The following is a 21,777-nucleotide window of genomic DNA, read 5'->3' on the forward strand; positions in this document are numbered from 1 at the left end:
GTGAACCTCAGGAGCGACTTCATTACTGAGCTAAAAGGGTGTCCAGGGGCCATACTCTCGGGATTTCTCCAGTCTCTGTCAGGCAAGTAAGTCTGGTCTTTTTTTTTGTAAGTTAGAGTTTTGTTCTACATTTTTCTCTAGCTCTGTCCAGGACCCTCTGTTATCATCCCTGTCAGAGCAGTCAGTAGTGGTAGCCAGACACCATCTAGTTGTACTGGACTCAGTCTGGTAGAGGAGGTGATAGTTGTGGTCCATTAGTTCTTTGGACTAATTATTCCCTTGTATCTTTAGTTTTCTTCATTTTACCTCCCAGCAACTTTTTGAGTTGAGGAGGTGGAGATAAGAGTCCAGGGAGACCAAGGCAGCTACAGTTCATAGAACAGCGTATCAGAGAGGATAGAGCTGCTCAGAGAGAAAACTCTGGAGATTTTGCAGAGGGTCTCCTTGAGTATCCAGCACATGCATATGAGGAAACTGCCTGGGGCCAGTGAAAGAAGCATCTGAAAGGGATGGAGGAATAGTTCCTGGCACTCACACAGGGCCAAGAATAGTGCCTGTTCTTACAGCCAGAGTGGAAAAACTCGTAATTCATATTTTATGATACATTATGTGGTCAGGAAGATCTTGCCTCAGATATGGGGTATAATTAGCCCTAGAATGAGCACTGCTCCAAACCCATATAACAAGTCATAAAAGCAAGATCTGAAAGGACCAAACTGCTTCCAAGTAGCTTAACAAAACTCCATAAGATTTATAAAACCAGCTGCTGTTAAGTTGATTCCGACTCATGATGAACCCAGGTGTGTGAGAGTAGAACTGTGCTTCATAGGGTTTTCAGTGGCTGATTTTTTTACAGGTAGCTTGCCAGGACTTTCTTTCAAGGTGCGTCTAAGCCAAAAACCAAACACGTTGCTGTTGAGTCAATTATGACTCACAGAGACCCCATAGGACGGAGTAGAACTTCTCCATAGGGTTTCCAAGGAGCATCTGGTGGATTCGAACTGCTGACCTTTTGGTTAGCAGCCTGAGCTCTTAGCCGTTGCGCCACCAGGGCTTCTAAGGTGCCTCTGGGTGGACTCAAACCTCCAGCCTTTTGGTTAAGCAGCTGAGTCCATTAACCATTTGCACCATCCAGGGACCATAAGATTTACAGGAGTCCAGAAATACTTAGCACCCACCAAGGTAAAATTCACAGTATCTGGCAGCCAGTCAAAGACTGGCTTGCAAAGAGGCAGGAAAATATAGCCTATAATAAGGAAAATAATAAATCAATCAGAACTAACCTATAACTGACACATATATTAGAATTAGCAGACAAGGACATTAAAATAGTTATAACTATTCCATCTGTTAAAAAAGTTAAATAGAGACATGGGATTTATAATGAAAGCTCAAAATCATGCTTCTACATATGAAAACTATAATGTATGCGATGAAAAATCACACTGGATGGAATAAATGGCAGATTAGACATTGCAGAAGAAAAGTGAATTTGAAGGCATGTCAGTAGAAACTCTCCAAAATGAAACAGAAAAAGAAGAATCCTCCTCTCACTCCCCAATGAAAAGAGAATACAAAGAAAACGAAAGAACTGAGCTGTGGGACAAAAACAATTTTGAAAAAATAGTAGCAGAAAACTTTCCAAATTTGATGAAAACTATAAATGCACACATCCAAGAAGCTCAGTGAATCCCAAGCACAAGAAATATGAAGAAAACTACACCAAGGCAGATTATAATTACTCAAAACCAGTGAGAAAATCTTAAAAGCTACCAGAGAAGAAGATGTGTTTTTACAGAGAATCAAGGATGAGGAAGACATCAGATTTTTTTTAATTGGAAATCATGCGATCAAGAAGACGGTGGAGCAGCATCTTTAAAGAATTACAAGAAAAAGAAAACTGTCAACCTAGAATTCTTCCAAAAGGTATTTGAAAAATATCTTTGAAAAACTGAGGTGAAATACAGACCTTTTCAGATTTAGGAAAAATTAAAAAATTTATCACCCACAGTCCCACTCTACAAAAAATGTTAAAAGATGTCTTTCAGGCAGAAAAAAAAGATAAACCCAGTGGGAATATAGATCTATTCAAAGGAACAAAGATCACTGGAAATGGTAAGTAACTACATGGATAAATACAGGATTTTTTTATTAATTAAATCTCTGTAAGTGATAATTGATAGTTTAAACAGAAGTAATAAGAAAGTATTGTGGGGTTTGCAACATATCTAAAAGTAAAATTCATGACACTAATAGCATAAAAACCAGGAGTGGAGAAATAAAAATGCACTACTGTAAGGTTCTTATATGTGAAGTGGTATAATATCTCTTGAAGATAGACTATGACAAGATGTATACTATAAACCCTAAAGTAACCACTAAAATAAGAAAAGAGTTATAGCTAATGAGCCAATAAGATAAAATAGATTCATAAAAAGTATTAATATAAAAGAACGCAGAAAAAGAAATCAAAGAACAGATGGGACAGATAGAAAACAAATGACAAGACAATAGTCAGAAATTGTCAGACTGGATAAAAAAGCAAAACCCAGCTATATGCTACCTACGAGAAGTGCACTTTAAGTAAAAGACAGAAAGAGGTTAAAAGTAAAAGGATGGAGAAAGATGTTCTATGCTAACACTAATAAAAAGAAAGCTGGGTGGCTGGCTGTATTAATATCAGACAAAGTAGATTTCAGAGCAAAGAATTTTACCAGGTGTCATGGATTGAATTATGTCCCCCCAAAAATGTGTATATCAACCATGATTCCCTGTATTGTGTGGTTGTCCTCTATTTTTTTATTGTAATTTTACGTTAAAGAAGATTAGGGTGGGGTTGTAACACCCTTACTAAAGTCACATCCCTGATCCAGTGTAAAGGGAGTTTCCCTGGGGTGTGGCCCACACCACCTTTTATCTTACAAGAGATGAAAGGGAAGCAAGCGGAGAGTTGGGGACCTCATACCACCAAGAAAGAAGCACCGGGAGCAGAGCATGTCCTTTAGACCCGAGGTTCCTGCACAGAGAATCTCCTAGTCCGGGGGAAGACTGATGATGACGAGGACCTTTCTCCAGAGCCGACAGAGAAAGCCTTCCCCTGCAGCTAACACCCTGAATTTGGACTTCTAGCCTACTAGACTAAGAGAAAATAAATTTCTCTTTGTTAAAGCCATCCACTTGTGCTGTGTCTGTTAGAGCAGCACTAGATGACTAAGACCAGGGATGGAGAACTTTCTTTCATAAAGATAAAGGGGGTCAATTAATCAACAGGACAGAATAATCCCAAATGTAGCTAATAACAATTTCAAAATACATGAAACAAAGGCTGACAGAAGTAGAAGGCGTATGGATATTATGCTGTTACTGATAGCATTGTGCTTCAGGATAGATCTTGAAATGTTCTTTTTGATGATGAACACCATGCCATTCCTCTTCAATTTGTCATTCCCAACACAGTAGGCTGTGTGATTGTCTGATTCACAGTGGCCAGTGCCAGTCCATTTCAGCTCACTAATGCCTAGGATATCGATCTTTATGTATTCCATTTTATTTTCAACAACTTCCAGTTTTTCTAGATTCATCCTTTGTCCATTCCATGTTCCAATTATTAATGGATGTTTGCAGCAGTTTTTTCTCATTTTAAGTCATGCCACATAAGCAAATGAAGGTCCCCAAACCTTTACTCCATCCATGTCATTAAGGTTGACTCTACTTTGAGGAGACAACTCTTCCCCAATCATACTTTGAGTGCCTTCCAACCTGAGAGGCTCATCTTTGAGTGCTGTATCAGACAGTGTCCCGCCACTCTTCATAAGATTTTCACTGGCTCATTTTTGAGAAGTAGACCACCAGGTCTTTCTTCCTAGTCTGTCTTAGTCTGGAAGCATCACTGAAACCTGTCCACCATGGATAACCCTGCCAGTATTTTAAATATCAGTGGCATAGCTTCTAGTATCACAGCAACATGCAAGCCACCACAGTATGACAAACTGATAGACACGCGATGGTTAAGAAACTAGAAAAAGAAATGAAAGCAAATTAAACTCAAAGTAAGCAGAAGAAAAAAAGAACAAAATGGAAACCAGTGAAGAAACAGGAAAACAATAGAGAGATCCAAACAAACCAAAAGGTAATTGTTTGAGATCAGTTAAACTGACAAGCCTTTAGCCAGGCCGAATGGGGGAAAAAAAGAACAGACACAAATTACCAATATCAGGAATGTGAGATGTGACATCACTACAAATTCTACAGGTATTAATAGGATAATAAGGATATATGATCACCCATTTGCAAATAAATTTGACAAAGAACAAATGAAATGGACAAATTACTCAAAAGAAACATAATTATCAAGCTCATTCTAGAAGAAATATGTAACCTGAATAGGCCTATATCTATTAAATAAATTGAAGTTGTAGTTAAAAACCTCTGCAAAGAAAACTCTAAGTTCAGATGACATTAAAATAATTTCCCTAATCGTTGAAGTGGAGAAGGATGTATTTTCAACAAATAATGCTGAAATAATTGGTTTTCCATATGCAATAAAAATGAACTTGGATCCATATCTTGTACCATGCTGCAAAAATGAACTCAAAATGGATTGTGGAGATGCGTGTAAAACTTTAAAAGTTCAAGGAATAACATAGAAAATTTTTGTGACGTTACGTTAGGCAAAATTTCTTAGATATGATACAAAAAAGAAGATTTATAAAAGAACAAATGGATAAATTGGATTCATCAAAATTAAAAACTTAAAAAAAGCCAAAGGAAAGTACATTTTCAGTGAAAAAAAGGAGTTTGACATTAGTATGCAGTTTAGCAGGGCAGGACAAAGATTGAAAAGTAACCATTAGATTTGGCAAATCTGAAATTCTGTAACTGCTATATAAGAACAAAAGGAAATCGCGATAATTTATTGCTTCAGAAACACCATTGAACTTGTTTTAACCTAGTAGAACTATTAAATAAAATAGTATGGAGATTGTTTGTTAATTTTTTATGTCCAATTGATGATTATAAATATAGCGTTGGATAATAAAAAATAAATTAATTTAAAAAATTGTGAGTATGAAAGTAATTACTCTTTAAGAAAATTTAAATATTATGTAGAAATATTTGAAGGCAGAAAGAGGCCAACCATAATTCCTTCACCCAGAGGAAACTATTACTATTTTTATTATTTTTGTATATTATCTCTTTTAATGTATATGTGTGCATTTTTCAATATACATGCAGTTTGATATCCTGCTTTGTATAGCAAACACGCTGAACATTTTTCCATGTCATTAAATATTCTTTAAGAACAGCTTTTATAAGTATTTGTTTAACATTTTGTGAATAAAATTTGCCCAAGAAATAATGAGACATACTTATTTTTTTATATGTCTTAACATATATGTTACATAAAAAATCATCCCCAGTGTTATATGTAGTATCTTGAGTATTGTATTTCTTTTACATAAGCGTCAGTTTAATGAAATTGTCTTAGCAATTTTGACAGAAGGCAGAATTAATAGTCATTGTAACTGCCATCATGCTCAAGGATATGTAGAGCCTGTACTTAAGTAATTCTAGTTAAGTGAATTTTCTGAGTTACTTCAGATAACTGGCAAACGGGAGAAACAAAACCACTTGGTATCAGAATAAAAAATACTAAATGTTTTAAATTTAATTTTCTAAAATTATTTTGAGGTTTTGTTTTTTAAACTTGGCTTTTTGTATAGCTAGTTGATATGTCATCCAAGTTGGTTGATTACTTTGCAACAAATTTGACAGAAAAGCATATGTTAAAAAGGTGAAAATTTTTTAATATAAATGAAAACTATATCACATTTATTTTAATTCAAGCTTCATAATCCAGTGTGGCATGCTTTATTTGTATATAACAATTTGTGTTGTTTCCCCATGAAGCTATTTTCTTTTTTAAGTGTGATAAAACCTTATTTAAAATATTACTCAGCCATGAAGAGGAATGAAGTTAACGCTTGGCTGCTAACTGAAAGGTTGGCAGTTCAAACCCACCACCAGCTCCGTGGGGAAAAAAAACCTGGCGATCTGCTCCCATAAAAATTAACAGCATAGGAAACCCTATGGCACAGTTCTCCTCTGTCCTGTAAGATCTCTGTTAGTCAGAATCGACTCAGCGACACATAACAGCAATACATGCTGTAGTATGGATGAACCTTAAAAGCATTATGCCGAGTGAAATGTGTCAGTCACAGAAGGGCAAATATTATATGATCCCACTTATATGAAATAGGCAAATGAGACCAAAGTTTATTAGTGATTACCAGAGTTGGGTGGGAGGTGAAGGGGGCAAGTCTTTTCTTAGAGGACACTTAGCTTCTGTTAAGGGTGGTCAAATGATTTGGAAAAGAATGGTTGTAATAGTTGTATAACATGATGAACATAATCAATGTTATTGAATTATACTTGTAAGAATTGTTGAATTGACAGATACTTTGTTATATATATTTTTACCACAATAAAAATAAATAAAAAGAAAAAAAGAACAACAAAGCAATTGGGTTTGACAACTTAAAAAAAAAAAAGAAAGAAAACTTATTCATATCTAGTACCAAAAAGTCAGATCAGCAATCATATTATGAGCTTCATATTGATATCTTTCCTTTTAAACCCACTCTGATTAATTTCTTGTATTTATGATATACTTACTCTATTCATCAACTTTTTTTGTCTGCAGAAATCGTGAGATCCTGGAAAATGGGTTAGCTGTCATTCTGGCTATTCTTGTGGCTTTTTTGGGATCTATTCTTCTCATACAAGGCTTTTTCAGAGATATCTGGGTCTTCCAGTTCTGCCTGGTGATAGCCAGCTGCCAGTACTCACTACTCAAGGTACCAGCGTCTCTCTTCTTTTCATGCTAGGGAATGATAACTTGTGTTAAAAGTTAGAAGGTTTCATATCATTCACTGAATTATATAGCAAGATATTAATTTTTAGACTTATTTTCCTCGGATATGTAGGGAACAAATTGGGGGCAGTAAACTTTAAAAAAAAATTAATGATATGTAAATGGAGCTTCCTAAGTATTCTTTCTTTGTATTAAAAGAAAATATTTGGGCATTTGTAGAAAATAAGAATATGCATTCTTGAAATTTCTTTTTATCAACAGTAACTCTCCCAGTCCCATTCGTCGCGTCTTGTATTCTGTAGGTGAAATTTATTACAATCTGTCATTGGTAGGTATAATAATGCCAAAACGTAGTATATATATATTCTTTTGGGACATTGAAAACAGAAGGTTGATGGCCCTTTGTTATTGTTTTAACAGTGTCTCTGAAATTCTAAATGCTGTCAATTTTAAGCTTTCAAAAAATGAGAAAATCAAACACCTCATCAACTCATGTAAAACCAAATTCTTCACCATCCACGCAAAATCAGTTACCCTAGTTTTTTCAATTTCTGTCATTGTGGACAGTTTCCTTCCTTTTTGTTTTTAATCAGTAAATACTCTTGCTTTGCATTTGCCTAAATATGCTAATGTGCAGAGCCCTCCCCCATTCTGAAAACTGTTAGCTTACTTTTGTTCATAACATCAGCTATCCTTTCGTCTTTTTTGTCTCCTCATTTATAGCTAGACATCTGAAATAAGCCACCTAGGTTAACTGCTCCATTTCTTCATGACCCATCTATATCATCTTTCCTCATTGAAATACTGAAATTCCAGTACTTTGTGATTGCTGATAATCTCTAAATTGTCAAATCTAGTACACTTTTCTTAGTCTTCATTCTTTATGAACGCTGTATTATTTAATACCTGTTAATCCTGTCTCCCATTTTTATATTCTCATGGCTAGTCTGTGACTTTGTACTACCCTGATGATTCTCCTGCTTTTCAGATAACACTATTTTCCTTTGTTGATGCCTTTGTCCTCTTGACCACTTCTTAATTTATGGAATTTTCTAGAGCTTTATTTGGTCCTCTTCTCTGTTTGCAGTTCCCTGCCAATGAAGTCATCCTCTTTTATTCCTTTATTTGTTGCCCCTATATATGAATGATGTCCAGATTTACAGCTCAATGTTTTCATCTCTCTTGCAAGCTTTAGTCCTATAAATCCAACAGACAATGGATTACATTTTTTAAATCGCACACCATCACCTTCTGATAAAGTGTTTTCCTTTCCCAGTTGCTTTGCTTTTGACAATGATGTACTGACTCAAAATCTTAGCACATCTGCTCCTTCCTCCTTGCTCCCTAATGACAAATAACCAAGTCCCTTTGATTAAATTTGGAAATTCTGTGTTAAAATTCCTGGCCTCTGTTCTTGCCTTTCATTGCAAACAGCTTATTCCATCCCTTTATTGCCTTAAACTATTTAAATTTATTCCCTGGTTTCAGTATCCCTTATCCCATTGATTTTTATCTACTTCTTTCAGGTTAATATGGTTAGATATGGAAAAGGAAAAGATGACTGAGATTTTTCAACCTAGTTGGCTAGAAGAATAGTAATGTCATGAATAGAAATAGGAAAGGCAGGAACAGAAGCTTTTAGAGGATTTGTGTTGGAGTTGAAAGAGTTTAACCTGGTCTCAAATCCAGCCAAGGGCCACATGCCAGACTCGATGAGATTGATCCGTTGTAAAGTTGGAGGGTGGTCGATAGACTATTGTAGTGAAATTGTTTGGTATGCCATTGGAAATGAGTTTGAACTTGAGAGAAAAGTCATGATTTGGTAAGTATCTGCATAGTACGTTCTGAAATTTTTATGGAAAATTAATAAAATCTCTTACAAAGATGTAGCTTATAATTTCATCATTTTGATATAAAAATGCAGATAATATATTTAATACATGTACCATTGGATTGTTTTATGAGGTTGCAATTTGCAGACAGAACTAGAATTCTTACAGTCTTATAAGCTGTGTTATTCTGTGTTTCTTGAATGGAGTGATACTGCGAGAGAAAGGATTCTCCATGAAATATACTTATTTATGTGTAGTAAGAAGCCAAGCCATAACATAGATCTTATTGCCGGTGCTACACCATATGCCATTTCAGAAACATGAAGCTAGATGCAAATTATTAACCATAATAAGTTTAAGAGTCAGGGAAGGTTTAGATGTTTTTAATGTCACAGTGACACTGGTATATGGAGTTGATGTTTAATCTTTGGAGTAGAATTAATGTAGGTAGTTTCTTGATCATGGTATATTTGCTTGAAATCATTTGAGGCATTTTGAAAGTTGTTTATAAAATTAGCAGGACTTCGGTAGTATAATCTGTCTTTCTGTTTTACTCTTAGAGTGTTCAACCAGATTCTTCTTCTCCCAGACATGTAAGTTACTCTAATACTTGTGTAACTCACAACTCCTTAACAGCCATCAAAGCCTTTTTTTTTTTTTTTTTTCCTTTTTGGCATATGTCAGATTGAACTAAGATTTATGTTATTATTTTCTCATCTAAGATTTGACACTACTAGAAAATAGGTGATTTATTACATGAAATAAAATGGCATTGTACTCATGGACTCTAAATCTTAGTTGAAAATGAGCATAATAATTTATTGTTTGGCAGCTTGTTTAAGTAGGAAGTTATCAGATAAACAGGAGTCATATAAACTCATGGCTGTTTGATAATTTTCATTTAATGAATTTTCAATAATCATGAATAAGTATTCAAACAGAATTTTGAAGTAGGAAAAATGTATTTGTTGTGAAAGTATGGTCCAGTTTTAGACCTAACTTAAGAGTTATGTATTTAGTAGAAAGACCAGAGGCCATTCTCATTTAAGTAGTTTAAGAACATAGACTCAAAGAACAGTTTGTATTGATGTTTTTTCCCATCTTGAATATCATTATGTTTTTTATTCATGCACTAGAGTACTTAATAATGGGAATAGAGGAGCAAAACAAAACAAAGAGGCAAACAATTTTCTTTTGACTGATTACATGTATTATTTTGTAAGAATGTTTTTGAAGGGTAATAATATATGGAAACATTGCTTTTTCTTTTAACTTTTTATTTTGACATAATTTCTGATTGTAGAAAAGTTGCAGTGGTGGTGCAAAGAATTCGTGATACCTTTCACCCAGATTCCCTATGTTAACATTTTACCATATTTGCTTAATCCCTTTCTGTCTCTCTCTGAACATGCCCTCCCCCACCCCCCACCGTATATACATGCTTTTCTGAACTGTTTGAAAGGGAGTTGCAGGCATGATATCCCTTTACCTCTAAACACCTCTTTACCTCTAAACACCTCAGTATATGTTTCCTAGAAATAATGTAAATTCCTTTACATTGTTGTTGTGTTTGCCATTAAGTCATGTACAACAGAATGAAACATTGCCCAGTCCTGTACCATCTTCATGGTCGTTGGTCTGCTTGAGTCCATTGTTGTAGCCACTGTGTATTTTGAGTGCCCACCAACCTAGGGGACCCATCTTCTGGCACTGCATCAGATAATATTCTGTTGTGATCCATAGGGTTTTCAGTAGCTGCTTTTTGGAAGACGATTATCAGACCTTTCTTTCTAGTCTTTCTTAGTCCAGAGGCTCCCCTGAAACCTGTTCACCATGGGTGGCCCTGCTAGTATTTCACATATTGTTGGCATGGCTTCTAGCATCATAGCAACACACAAGCCACCACAGTACAACAAACTGACAGGCTATTGGTGGTCCTTTACATTACTGTAATATATTTAATCAGAATCAGGACTTTAACATTGATACAATACTATAATCTAATCTACAGATCTTATTCAAATTTTGCCCATTGTCTTAATTGGCATTTGAAATTCCTTGATCATACATTTGGTCTCTCAGTCTCTTTTAATCTGGAGCAATGCCTCAGTGGAGTCCCTGGGTGGTGCAAATGGTTAACACATTGGGCTGCTAGAGTCCATTTAGAGGCATCTTGGAAGAAAGGCCTGGCAGTCTACTTTCAAAAAATTAGCCATTGAAAACCCTACAGAACACAGTTCTACTCTGACACATATGCGATTGCTATGAGCCAGAATTGACTTGATGGCAACTGGTTTAATTCCTCAATGTTTGTCTTTCATGATATTGACATTTTTGCTGCATACAGGCCTGTTATTTTGTAGACCATTCCTCAATCTGACTTTGTCTGATGTTTCTTCTTGACTGGATATGGGCCATGTGTTTTTGTAAGAATAGTACAAAAATGATGTATTTTTCTCAGTGCATCATATCAGGAAGCACAAGATGTTGATTTATCCTATAACTGGTGATGTTTACTTTGCTTTTTGGGTTAGAGTGATGTCTGCCAGGTTTCCCTCCTGCAGCGCTTATCACCCTTTGCACTACTGACATTTTGGGCTGGATAATTCTTTGTTGAGGTGGGGAGGGCTGTGCTGTGCATTGTAGGATGTTTATTTTAGCATCATGTCTGGCCTCTACCCAGCAGATGCCAGTAGCACTGCCACCCTAGTTGTGGCAACCAAAAATGTCTCCAGACATTGCCAGATATTCCCCAAGGGCAAAATCCACCCCCTGCCAACCCCTTGAAAACTGCTACTCTATTATAATGCCATTTTTCTCTTTGTAGTTAATAAGTATCTTGTAGGGAAATACTTTGAGATTATACATAGAGCCTGTTACTCTGCAAACTTTCATCTACTTGTTTAGTATCTGTTGATGTATTTTGCCTGACTCAGTTTAGATTTTGATAGTTGCTGAATGGTGATTTTTTTTTTTTTTTAACTCCAACATTCCTTCTACACTTACTAGTTGACTTTTTACTGTAAGGAAGAGCTTTCCCTTTTGTCTGTACAGTATTATTTGTATCTGTGTAAATTCATGGATTCTTACTTTATTAAATGGACTGTAATCTGTCCCTATCATTATATATTTTGATGCTCAAATTGTCCCTAATTTGGCCACTGGGAGCCCCATCAAGCTACCTTCTATGTCCCTTCGACATATTCCTATCGTTTTTTCAGTACTTCCTTATGTTTTTATACAAAAGGATGTTCTAGGTTCATCTGGCCCCAAATCAGCCATTTCTCTACAGAGCCGTAGTTCTTTTTAGTGAACAATAGTATTTCTTCACTAAGATCTGGACACTAGTAATCGTTATTATTAGAGTGTCATTGCTTCTAGGTGCTCATAGTAGATAAAGATAGGAAATATACATACGTATCTATATATACACTTGCATACACATTGCACACACACATATATATCTATTTGTATATCTGTATCTATATTAAAAATAATATGTTCATGCTGATACTTCCAATTCAATACAGTATCAGAGTTCATTCTGTCCTTCCTCCTTTCCATGTTTGTAACTCACTTCTCCAGCAGTTAAAACGTAGCTTCCATATGGAAGCCTTTTGAAATCCTTAAAATATAAGCCATCAAAGATCTTAGTAGCTGTTGTGACTCTTAAAATTAACTAAACTGACTTTTTTTTAAATATCATTTTCAGGGTCATAATCGTATCATTGCCTACAGTAGACCAGTTTATTTCTGTTTATGTTGTGGTCTTATTTGGCTCTTGGATTATGGTAGCAGAAACATTACTACAACCAAGTTCAAATTGTATGGAATAACTTTCACCAACCCACTGGTACTTATATCAGCCAGGGATTTAGTTATAGGTGAGTCGTCTTTAAAGTAACTCAGATCTTAATTTATTTGATTACAAACAGTTCACTAATAAGTAGATTGATTATATAGACAGTAATAGTTTTAATAAACTTATTTTGTTATTTGTAATCCTTTCAGTGAGGAACAAAACTATAGGGCTATTAGAATGAGAAAAGCTAATGATGAACAAATATTATAGTATTATTTTGTTTTTGAAGCAGATGAAATGGGAGATTTCCTTCTGTATTCTATATCTCAAATTCCTATTATGTGAAAATGATTGAAATAATTTTAAAAGTGTTATTTATAATTGAAAAGATTTTGTTTAATACCAAAGCAGTTATATAAAAAGAAATAATTAAAAGTGAAATCTTCATAAAAGTTACTTAGTAGTTTACATTAATTTTGAATTCCGCTTTATCGTTTATTTTATAATCTTTAAATGAACAAAAGGATTGGTAGAATATTTTTAATATACTTTTCTTTCCTTCTATAGTGTTTACACTCTGTTTCCCAATAGTATTTTTCATTGGTCTCCTGCCTCAGGTGAATACATTTGTAATGTACCTTTGTGAGCAATTGGATATTCATATATTCGGTGGTAATGGTGAGTACTTCTTTTTAAAAATTACAGATTACAGTGTTACTTTTACAGATCATGAAATAGTAAACTGAACATTGAAATACTTTTCCAGTTTCATTTTAGTATTGAAATTTTTAAAAAAAGGTACCTACTTAATACTTGACGACTGAGCAGAAATTAATTTGTACACACGAAAAAGTAGTTGTCTGCTACCTAGTGAAAGATCCAGGAATAAGCTTTAATTGGAGTCAGTGTGTAACAAGTAATAAAATATCATGGTCTAAAACTAAAAGTTATGGTGAGTTTACATGGAACCTATATAGACTTATCAGATACTTATAAAAGATCACCTGTCACACACAGATTAAACTCTGACACGTGGCATTACATTTGGATTTTGAACTGGTGTGTGCACTTGGTATGTTGGTTTTAGAGCTTTATTTTATCTTTAGAATGGGAATACCAAAACCATCTTACTAAATAAGATATTAAAAAGTAGCTGTTTTCAAAGATCATGTGAATATCAGTTGATAAACCTAAAAAATCTGTTCTCCTATCACATAAGGATCTTTTATTTTAAAAATAAATAAGACCATACCAGTATTACTATGGAATAGATAATGGTTTGCAGAACTTGAAAATAACCCTATGAGCAGTTTTCCAACTACTTGCTAGTTCTCATTTATATTTACCATTCCTCTTTGTCATCCTTCAGTTGTTACATACCCATTGCCATCACGGTTAAAATACATCATTATTTAGTTTAACCATTTAAAATTTTCCTGAAAGATTAGTGTACAACTAGAGAGAAGTGTAAAAGGGAGAGATATCACTATAATTTTGTAGTCCATTTCTCTTTGCACTTCATATTTTCCATCCTTATTTATCTTCCAAGTATATGCATTGAAATCATCTCTTGCTGGTAAGATATTGTAGCTTAAATTTTAAGTAGAAACTAAGCCTTTTCTGTGTTGCTGTGTATCTAGAGCATTTTTAGTGTTTTGAAAAATTCTTGAAGGGATGTGAATTAAGACAGGGTTGGCAATCAGCATAGCTTAATGGGTAGAAGACAGTTTCCGGACTATTATAGATGCTATATTAATCTAAATACTTCAGAAAGGGCTTAGTGTAGGTAATTTATAATAGTAGACTTTGTCATACTATAATTTATAACCTTGTACAAAGTTTTAGTTCTTTAATATCTCCTGAAGAAATTTTTTTGCTATAGATTTCTTTTATAATCACTATTCGAAGGTACCAGCTGCTCCGCTGGAGAAAGATGTCGCAGTCTGCTTCCATAAAGATTTACAGGCTTGGAAACCCGACGGGGCAGTTCTGCTCTATCCTATAGGGTTGCTATGAGTCAAAATTGACTTGACAGCAGTAGGGTTTTATTTTAATTGTACTTCAGATGAAGGTTTACAGAACAAACAACTTCTCATTGAACAGTACACATATTGTTTTATTACATTGGTTAACAACCCCACTACATGTCAGCACTCCCGTTTTTGGACCTTGGATTCCCTATTACCAGCTTTCCTGTCCCTTCCTACCTTTAGTTCTTGTCCTGGGCTGGTGTGCCCCTTTAGTCTTGTTTTGTTTTATGGGCCTGTCTAATCTTTGGCTGAAGGGTGAACCTTGGGAGTGACTTCATTACTGAGCTAAAAGTAGATTGGGACCATACTTGTGGGGTTTCTCCAGTCTCTGTTAGGCCAGTAAGTCTGGTCTTTTTTTGTGAGTTAGGATTTTGTTCTGCATTTTTCTCCAGCTCTGTCCAGGACCCTCTATTGTGATCCCTGTCAGAGCAGTTAGTGATGGTAGTTGGGCAACATCTAGTTGTGTTGGACTCAGTCTGTTGGAGGCTGTGGTAGTTGTGGTCCGTTAGTCCTTTGGACTAATCTTTCCTTTGTATCTTTAGTTTTCTTGATTCTCCCTTGCTCCCGAAGAGGTGGGACCAGTAGAGTATCTTAGATGACTGCTCACAGGCTTTTAAGACCCCAGACACTACTCACCAAAGTAGAATGTAGAACATTTTCTTTATAAAGTATATTATGCCAGTTGAGCTAGATGTTCCTGAGACCATGGTCCCCACAGCCCTCAGTCCAGTAATTTGGTCACTCAGGGAGTTTGGATGTGTCTATGGAGCTTCCATGACCTTGCCTTCTACAATTAGCAATGGGTTTTTTATGTAAAATTACCGTTGATGAGAATCTATTATCCATATTTTAAAAATAAAAGCTAGCTATTTTAGCCATCTCCTTATTCCCTATTACTGATAATCCCATTGGATCTTATTTTTGTTGTTGTTGTTGCCTGTGATTGGTCAGATCTAGTTACTTTTTCTACTTTTAATACTTTTTCGTAAGAATTAATTAACAGAAGGGAACACAATTTATTTCTATGAGCAACGCAAGTCTGTTTACGTAGACTAATATCTTTCCATGAATACTTAATGCATCTCCAGGTCTTTTTTAGGCCTCAGCAAGCTTCATTTCCCCACATTTTTTGTTAATATAAGATGACATTTCCTGAAGCATAATACAGGTACTATTTTTTCTTCCATGCGTATATTTTTATTGCTTCCAGGGTAAATACATTTTATCCTATATCAAAGATTGAGGGTAGCAAACCATTGTCATATCAAAATCTTTTAAAAGCACATATGAAGTAACTGAATTTTTTAAATCAGAACGAGTATTTAATCATAGCCTACACTATAACATCTTAAATGCATTTCAATGAACTTTTAAAATGTTTTTACATCGTTGTTTATAAAACAATTTCTTTTTTCCTTTACTGTCTAGCCACAACAAGCCTACTTGCAGCACTTTACAGTTTTATCTGTAGCATTGTGGCAGTAGCCTTATTGTATGGATTGTGTTATGGTGCTTTAAAGGTGAGCAATAAATTGTAGCTTGTTTTATCCTTAAGGCTGTATTTCTACATGCAGATTGTTTTAAGTTGATTAATGATATTTTTTGCTTGTATCACTTTAGCTTTAATTTCCATGGCCTTCATATGTTGAACATTATTCTCATTTACTTTGAATTTGAAAGCAAAAGCCATTTAATAGGTAATCATTATTAAAAGGAAATCTTTTTCCAAGCAGTAATCATAGGCTAATATTAGAAACAAGTTATTAAAAACTAGGCTGGTCTAGGATAGGGGCAGTCATGGTAACCACAGAAAATGAAATTAATTTTAGATTTTTAGTTAAGAATATATATAGTAAGTACTGTTCATATCAAACTTTCTTAAAACTTTGAAGAACAAGTTGAAGGACTGCAATTTAAGAGGCATTCTAGTAAAAATTAATGACTGAAATTAAATGTCATTATTGGGTTGGAAAGATCTGGGTGAGCCTTATTAGCTCCTTTTTTAAAAGATTGTCAACAAATTGAAAACATAAAAATTTAAAAATTTTCAGCCCTTCAACTATACTTCTGTTTTGTTGTTTTATGATTAATGTAAGATGATCAGAGAATGGTGGGGTTTAAATGACTATGAAAAGTGACTCACAGCACCCTTGCTTGCCTTGTGTATTTAGCAACATTTATGGCATACTTACTGCATGCCGGGTACTATGGTAAAAGAAATTCCCTGCCCTTAAGGAGCTTATAGTTTAGCTATGATTAATAAGTTAACCAACACTTTCAATACAGAGTAATGAAGGCTGTGAAAACAGAGTCCTGTGGATATACAAAACGAGACTACTGTAGTCAGCCTAAAGGGATTCAAGATGATTTTCCAGGGGAGTGGCATTTGATCCAGATTTTGAAGGACAAATAGTAATTGGCTAGATGGAACAAAGGATAAAAAGCCATGGAGTTATAAAAAAAAATATATTGTGTAGGGGAAACAGCAAGTAATTAGGAATTTCTGGAAGTTTAAGCACGTAAGGAAAGATGACTTTCAGTAAAGACTAGAATCTGAAAGATTTTCTTATCCTGAAGGTGATGGGGTGGAGGTGGAAGACTATCAGAGTAATTTCGGTAGGGCAGGGAAATTGTCAGAGTTGCATGTTAGAAAGACTGCTTGGTCCCGAGTGTGAAGAAGATTGAAATATGAACAAGAGGGATCGGACACATGGAGGCTGTTGTACTGCAGTCTTGAAATTATGAAGGACTGAACTATATTCAGTGAATATGTTTGGAAATTATCTGGACTAAGAGAAAAAAGCCAGAATAGGGTCTAGAATGATTTCTGGGTAGGGTCTGCCTTGAGTAGCTGGTGGGATAGTGATACTAGTGTACAAGATGGGAAACCTTGGAGTGCTGGCGAGTTTGGTGAGGAAGATGATTGTTTAGATTTGGACATGTTTATTTGTTGATATTTCTGGGGTATCCAGAGTTGCATAGTAGACGGTTGACTATAGGGTAGAGATACTTGAGGTAGTAATGAATACATTAAGAAGTTGTCAACAAAAGTATAAGAAAAAGATTGCTAATGTGGATTGACAAGAGAAAATGGATGAGGATAGAACCGTGGGAAATCGCAATATTTAAGTGTTCAATAAAGGAACGAGATATCCCACAAAGGAAACTTAGAGGAAACAGAGTCTTAAAAAAAGTTTTTACTGAATTTGGCAGTTAATAGGATATTGATGACTTTAACAAAAGCAACTTCTTTGTAATTTTAGAGGAAGCCCAATTAATACGAGTTTAAGTGTGAACAGATATTAAGGAAGTATATTCTGCTCTTTCTAGAATTTAGCTGGGAAACTTGTACACATGATAGAGGATGTTTTCTGGTTTTTGTTTTTTTCAAACAATGTGAGACTTGGTTGCATTTAAAAGGAGAGCAGGGTTGGGGAGTGGGGAGGATGTAATAGTAGAAAGTGGGATAATTGGAGCTAAGCCCAGGAAGGAACTGGAGGGAATAAGATCCAAATCCAGCTTCTCTCAGATGCACCACCTATAAACCATTCTAGCATAAGTTTTAGATCTGTGTTTTGGGTGATGTTTTGGAAAGTGAGTCATTATTTGGAAATTACAATCATAGAGTTAACAAGTGTAGTAAATTTTCTACCCTAATTTACAAAGGCCTATTTAACTATTAGGAGTCCCTGGGTGGTGCAGACAGTTAAGCGCTCAACCACTAGCAGAAAAGTTGGCAGTTCAGACCCACCCAGAGAAAACTCAGAAGACAGGCCTAGCACTCTGCTTCCAAAAAGTCACAGCCTTGAAAATTCTACAGAGCAGTTCTACTCTACACATACAGGGTGACCATGAGTCAGAATTGACTCAACGGCAATGAACAACATTTAACTATAATTACGTAGCAGAACAGCAGCGGTTGTAAAATTGCCAGCTAGAATCCTATGTCCTAAGACAGACGAGAAGATAAAATTTCCTTCCTTCTTTCGTGGGCGTGGCATTAACATTAGACAATTTTAGTTTTAAATACCCCACCATTATAAATGTAATGCATCTACATAGATATTTGTGCATATGAACAAAGATTATATACAAGGATTTCATTATAATACTGTTTGTAATTGTGAAAAGCTGGAAATGACCTTATATCTATCATTTGTGAATGGTTAGATTAATTATGGAATAATTAAATTACAATGGAATGCTATACAACCACATGCAAAAAAAAGAATGAAAGAGATTTTCATGTGCTGCTATGGAATGATCTACAACATATATTATTAGTTTAAAAAAGGAATGGGAGAATATGCAAAAGAAAAAAAGGTGTTTCCATTGTACTTTTTTTTTTTAGGTACACAGGAAGGCTTGTATATGCATAGAATAATTATGGAAGAATACACAAGAAATTGATAACAGTAGTTGTTTTGGGACTGTTAGAGTCATTAGGGGACCTTATTGCATAACTTTGGGATGGTTTAATTTTTTTTCTTTTTATTTATTCACTAATAGAGATTTCTATGGCTATTATTTCCTGTTTTCTTCTGCTCTTGTATTTACCCTTTTGTTTTTCCTTGAACTTTTTAATGGAGTTCTTAGCTCGTTAAAAGCTAAGATTTTTCCTTTAAGACCACTTTACTTGCATCCTATTAATATGTGTAACTTTCCAGAAGTTTTCATGTTTTTAAGAGATTGCTAAAATTTGGACAATTACATAATAAAGCAGAAACAATATGTATAGTACTACAATATGGCTCCCACCCCTGCCATCTGCCATTCTCCATTCCCAAATCCCCTGAGGAAGATGAAGGATTAGAATGGTGTCTGCCATACAGGACGCAATTAAGCAATGTCAGATATTTCTGTTATCATTATTACCCACTGTATGCCATGTACCCTGCTAATAGAGACTCCAGATATAATATAGTGAGCAGAGCAGACATGGCATATCCACATGTTTGGTTCGCCTTGGAAGTTAGCCTTTAGATAATTTATTTCTGGGAATATGCAGTTCATTCATTCAGAAAGCACTTACTGAATGCCTTAGTTACTGCTCAGTGCTCTGGAGGATATAATGGTTGTAAACTGTGGATCTTGAGCAAAGGCATCAAGAAAGTACTAGATCAAATGTGAACATTTTCTTTGCCTCATGTATTATGTAATACGTTTTCCTACTCCATTATTTTATATAACCAGAATTTACTATACCAAGTTAATTTAGTCTTCAAAAGGGAGCCATGGTTTACTTAAGCTTAATAGCACTAAAAATCTGAAAGAAGTTGACAGCAACATGCATCGAAGCAAATGTATTATTCCTAGTGTGCGCGTAGAGCTATAGCACCAAAAGAAGTCTGAAGATGATCTAGCAACTAGATTCTAGCTCATCAGAAAGTAATAAATGTCAGTTTATATGAAATAAAATGTAATTTAAAAAAATGACTAAAATGGTTTTTGTTGAATTAATTATCTTTCTCCAAAATACAGAAATAAGAGGATTATTTGATGGATTATGGAATAGAAACAGGCTGTGTTAAATTGTTTTTTTTTCCAACAGGATTCTTGGGATGGCCAGCATATTCCAGTACTTTTCTCCATTTTTTGTGGTTTGTTAGTGGCGATATCCTATCATCTCAGCCGACAAAGTAGTGATCCATCTGTACTTTTGTAAGTGAAATCAATTATGTTATTAAATTAAAGAGATTTAAATGAGTTGGCATTTCTTTCAAACTTAACTTCCAGTATTTCTCCTCCCAATGCCTTTCCAAAGTGCTGTTAGCCTAATTCTATATTAGGTTTCAAAATATATTGACTTTGGGTGATTCTGACCATATTAGTGAGGGTATTTATCAGCTTTTCCCATCCTAAATATTAAAACTATGTTTTAATAGGAATATTTTCATTATATGCTGGCTTATGGCATCTTAACCTTTTAGAATATGTCATTTGCTAATGATTAAATATAATTGGATCATTTGATTTTTCTACCATGAATTTTATTTGCTATTTTATATACTGGTATTCACATTATAAATGTATTTTTTATTAATTTTTTGCTCTTTTTTTTTTAAATGTAAAGCTCTTTGGTACAATCCAAGATTTTTCCAAAAACAGAAGAGAAAAATCCAGAAGACCCCCTGTCTGAAGTAAAAGATCCACTGCCTGAAAAACTTAGAAATTCTGTTGTAAGTTTTAGCTTTTTAAAATCACCTAAAATATTTAAATTTTAGATAGCTCATCATGTTATATAATGAACACCTTTTGATGGTCTTAAGTAATTGAGGGAAGTATTAGTTACATTGAGTTGGATTAGTTGTATGTTCTTAGTTGCCTTTATTTTAAATTTTAACATGTAAGAAATGCTCATCTCTCGAACTTGGTTTCTACATAAAACAGTATGCCAAACTTTTAGGTCAGATAAAATTAAGTAAATAATTCCATTGTTCATAGAATGTTTTATTCAATTTAAACTAAGACCTGAAAGATAAATATTAACAAATCGGATTGATTTTATTGTGCTTGGTGATAAAAACTATGTTGTTATAAGTCATCTGCTAGTGTTTTAGTCTGTTTCTCAAGGGAATGCTGAAAAGCTGTGTGTGCATGTGGGTTTGTTTTTCCTGCTGAAGGAGTGAAAAATAACCTGCAGTAACTTAGTGTACTTAAGTAAATGCAGTAATGTTTTAATTTTTAATTTAGTGAATTACCATGCTACCTGTATTTTATTAGTAATTATATAAAAAATGAATCCTATAGAACAATACATAGAATATTTCTTTTTCTAAATTATTATTTTAGATTATTTCCACTTGTGATTGACTGAATTCATATAGGCCTTGAATTAGAGATAATATTTACCTTCAGTGGACTTGAGATTGTCATATATTCTTCAGGAAACTTTAGAAATACAAAACTACCCAATGGCGTAATTTAAACTTTTTTTTTTCTGATTTTAGTTTTCATGTTAACAAAGGATATTTAATGTTAAGTATAGTAAGATATTCTGAGTCTAGTTTATAAGCAAAAATTAACGTGTCAGTTGATGACCAGAGATATCAAGAAGTTTCTGATTTTTTTTACTACAACTGTTAAGAGAACCAAAACCTAGTAAGTAAAATATGACATATGCATGCACATGTCCTATGAAAACATAACTTTGTTATCCAAAGGAATATGCCTCTATAAATCATAACAGCAATTTAAGTACTTCATTTCCTTTTCTCATATGTAAAAGTAAAACTTACA

The 21,777-nt window shown here is 34.4% G+C and overlaps 1 protein-coding gene across 4 annotated transcripts in view; it reads left to right on the forward strand.

The window, feature by feature from the left end:
- The window catches only part of PCNX1 (pecanex 1), a 190,227-nt gene that overhangs the window by 114,901 nt on the left and 53,549 nt on the right, over positions 1-21,777 (forward strand). For all 4 annotated transcript variants that reach the window (XM_004371001.2, XM_012560045.1, XM_023726337.1 and 1 more), the window contains 7 exons: positions 6,704-6,857; positions 9,267-9,299; positions 12,419-12,590; positions 13,076-13,186; positions 15,967-16,058; positions 20,090-20,199; positions 20,612-20,717. In XM_004371001.2, the coding sequence (XP_004371058.1) occupies positions 6,704-6,857; positions 9,267-9,299; positions 12,419-12,590; positions 13,076-13,186; positions 15,967-16,058; positions 20,090-20,199; positions 20,612-20,717 (778 nt within the window). The remainder of the gene's footprint in view (positions 1-6,703; positions 6,858-9,266; positions 9,300-12,418; positions 12,591-13,075; positions 13,187-15,966; positions 16,059-20,089; positions 20,200-20,611; positions 20,718-21,777) is intronic.

This window comes from Trichechus manatus, unplaced genomic scaffold, assembly GCF_000243295.1.
Source record: "Trichechus manatus latirostris isolate Lorelei unplaced genomic scaffold, TriManLat1.0 scaffold00010, whole genome shotgun sequence".
Classification (NCBI taxonomy): Eukaryota; Metazoa; Chordata; class Mammalia; order Sirenia; family Trichechidae; genus Trichechus; species Trichechus manatus.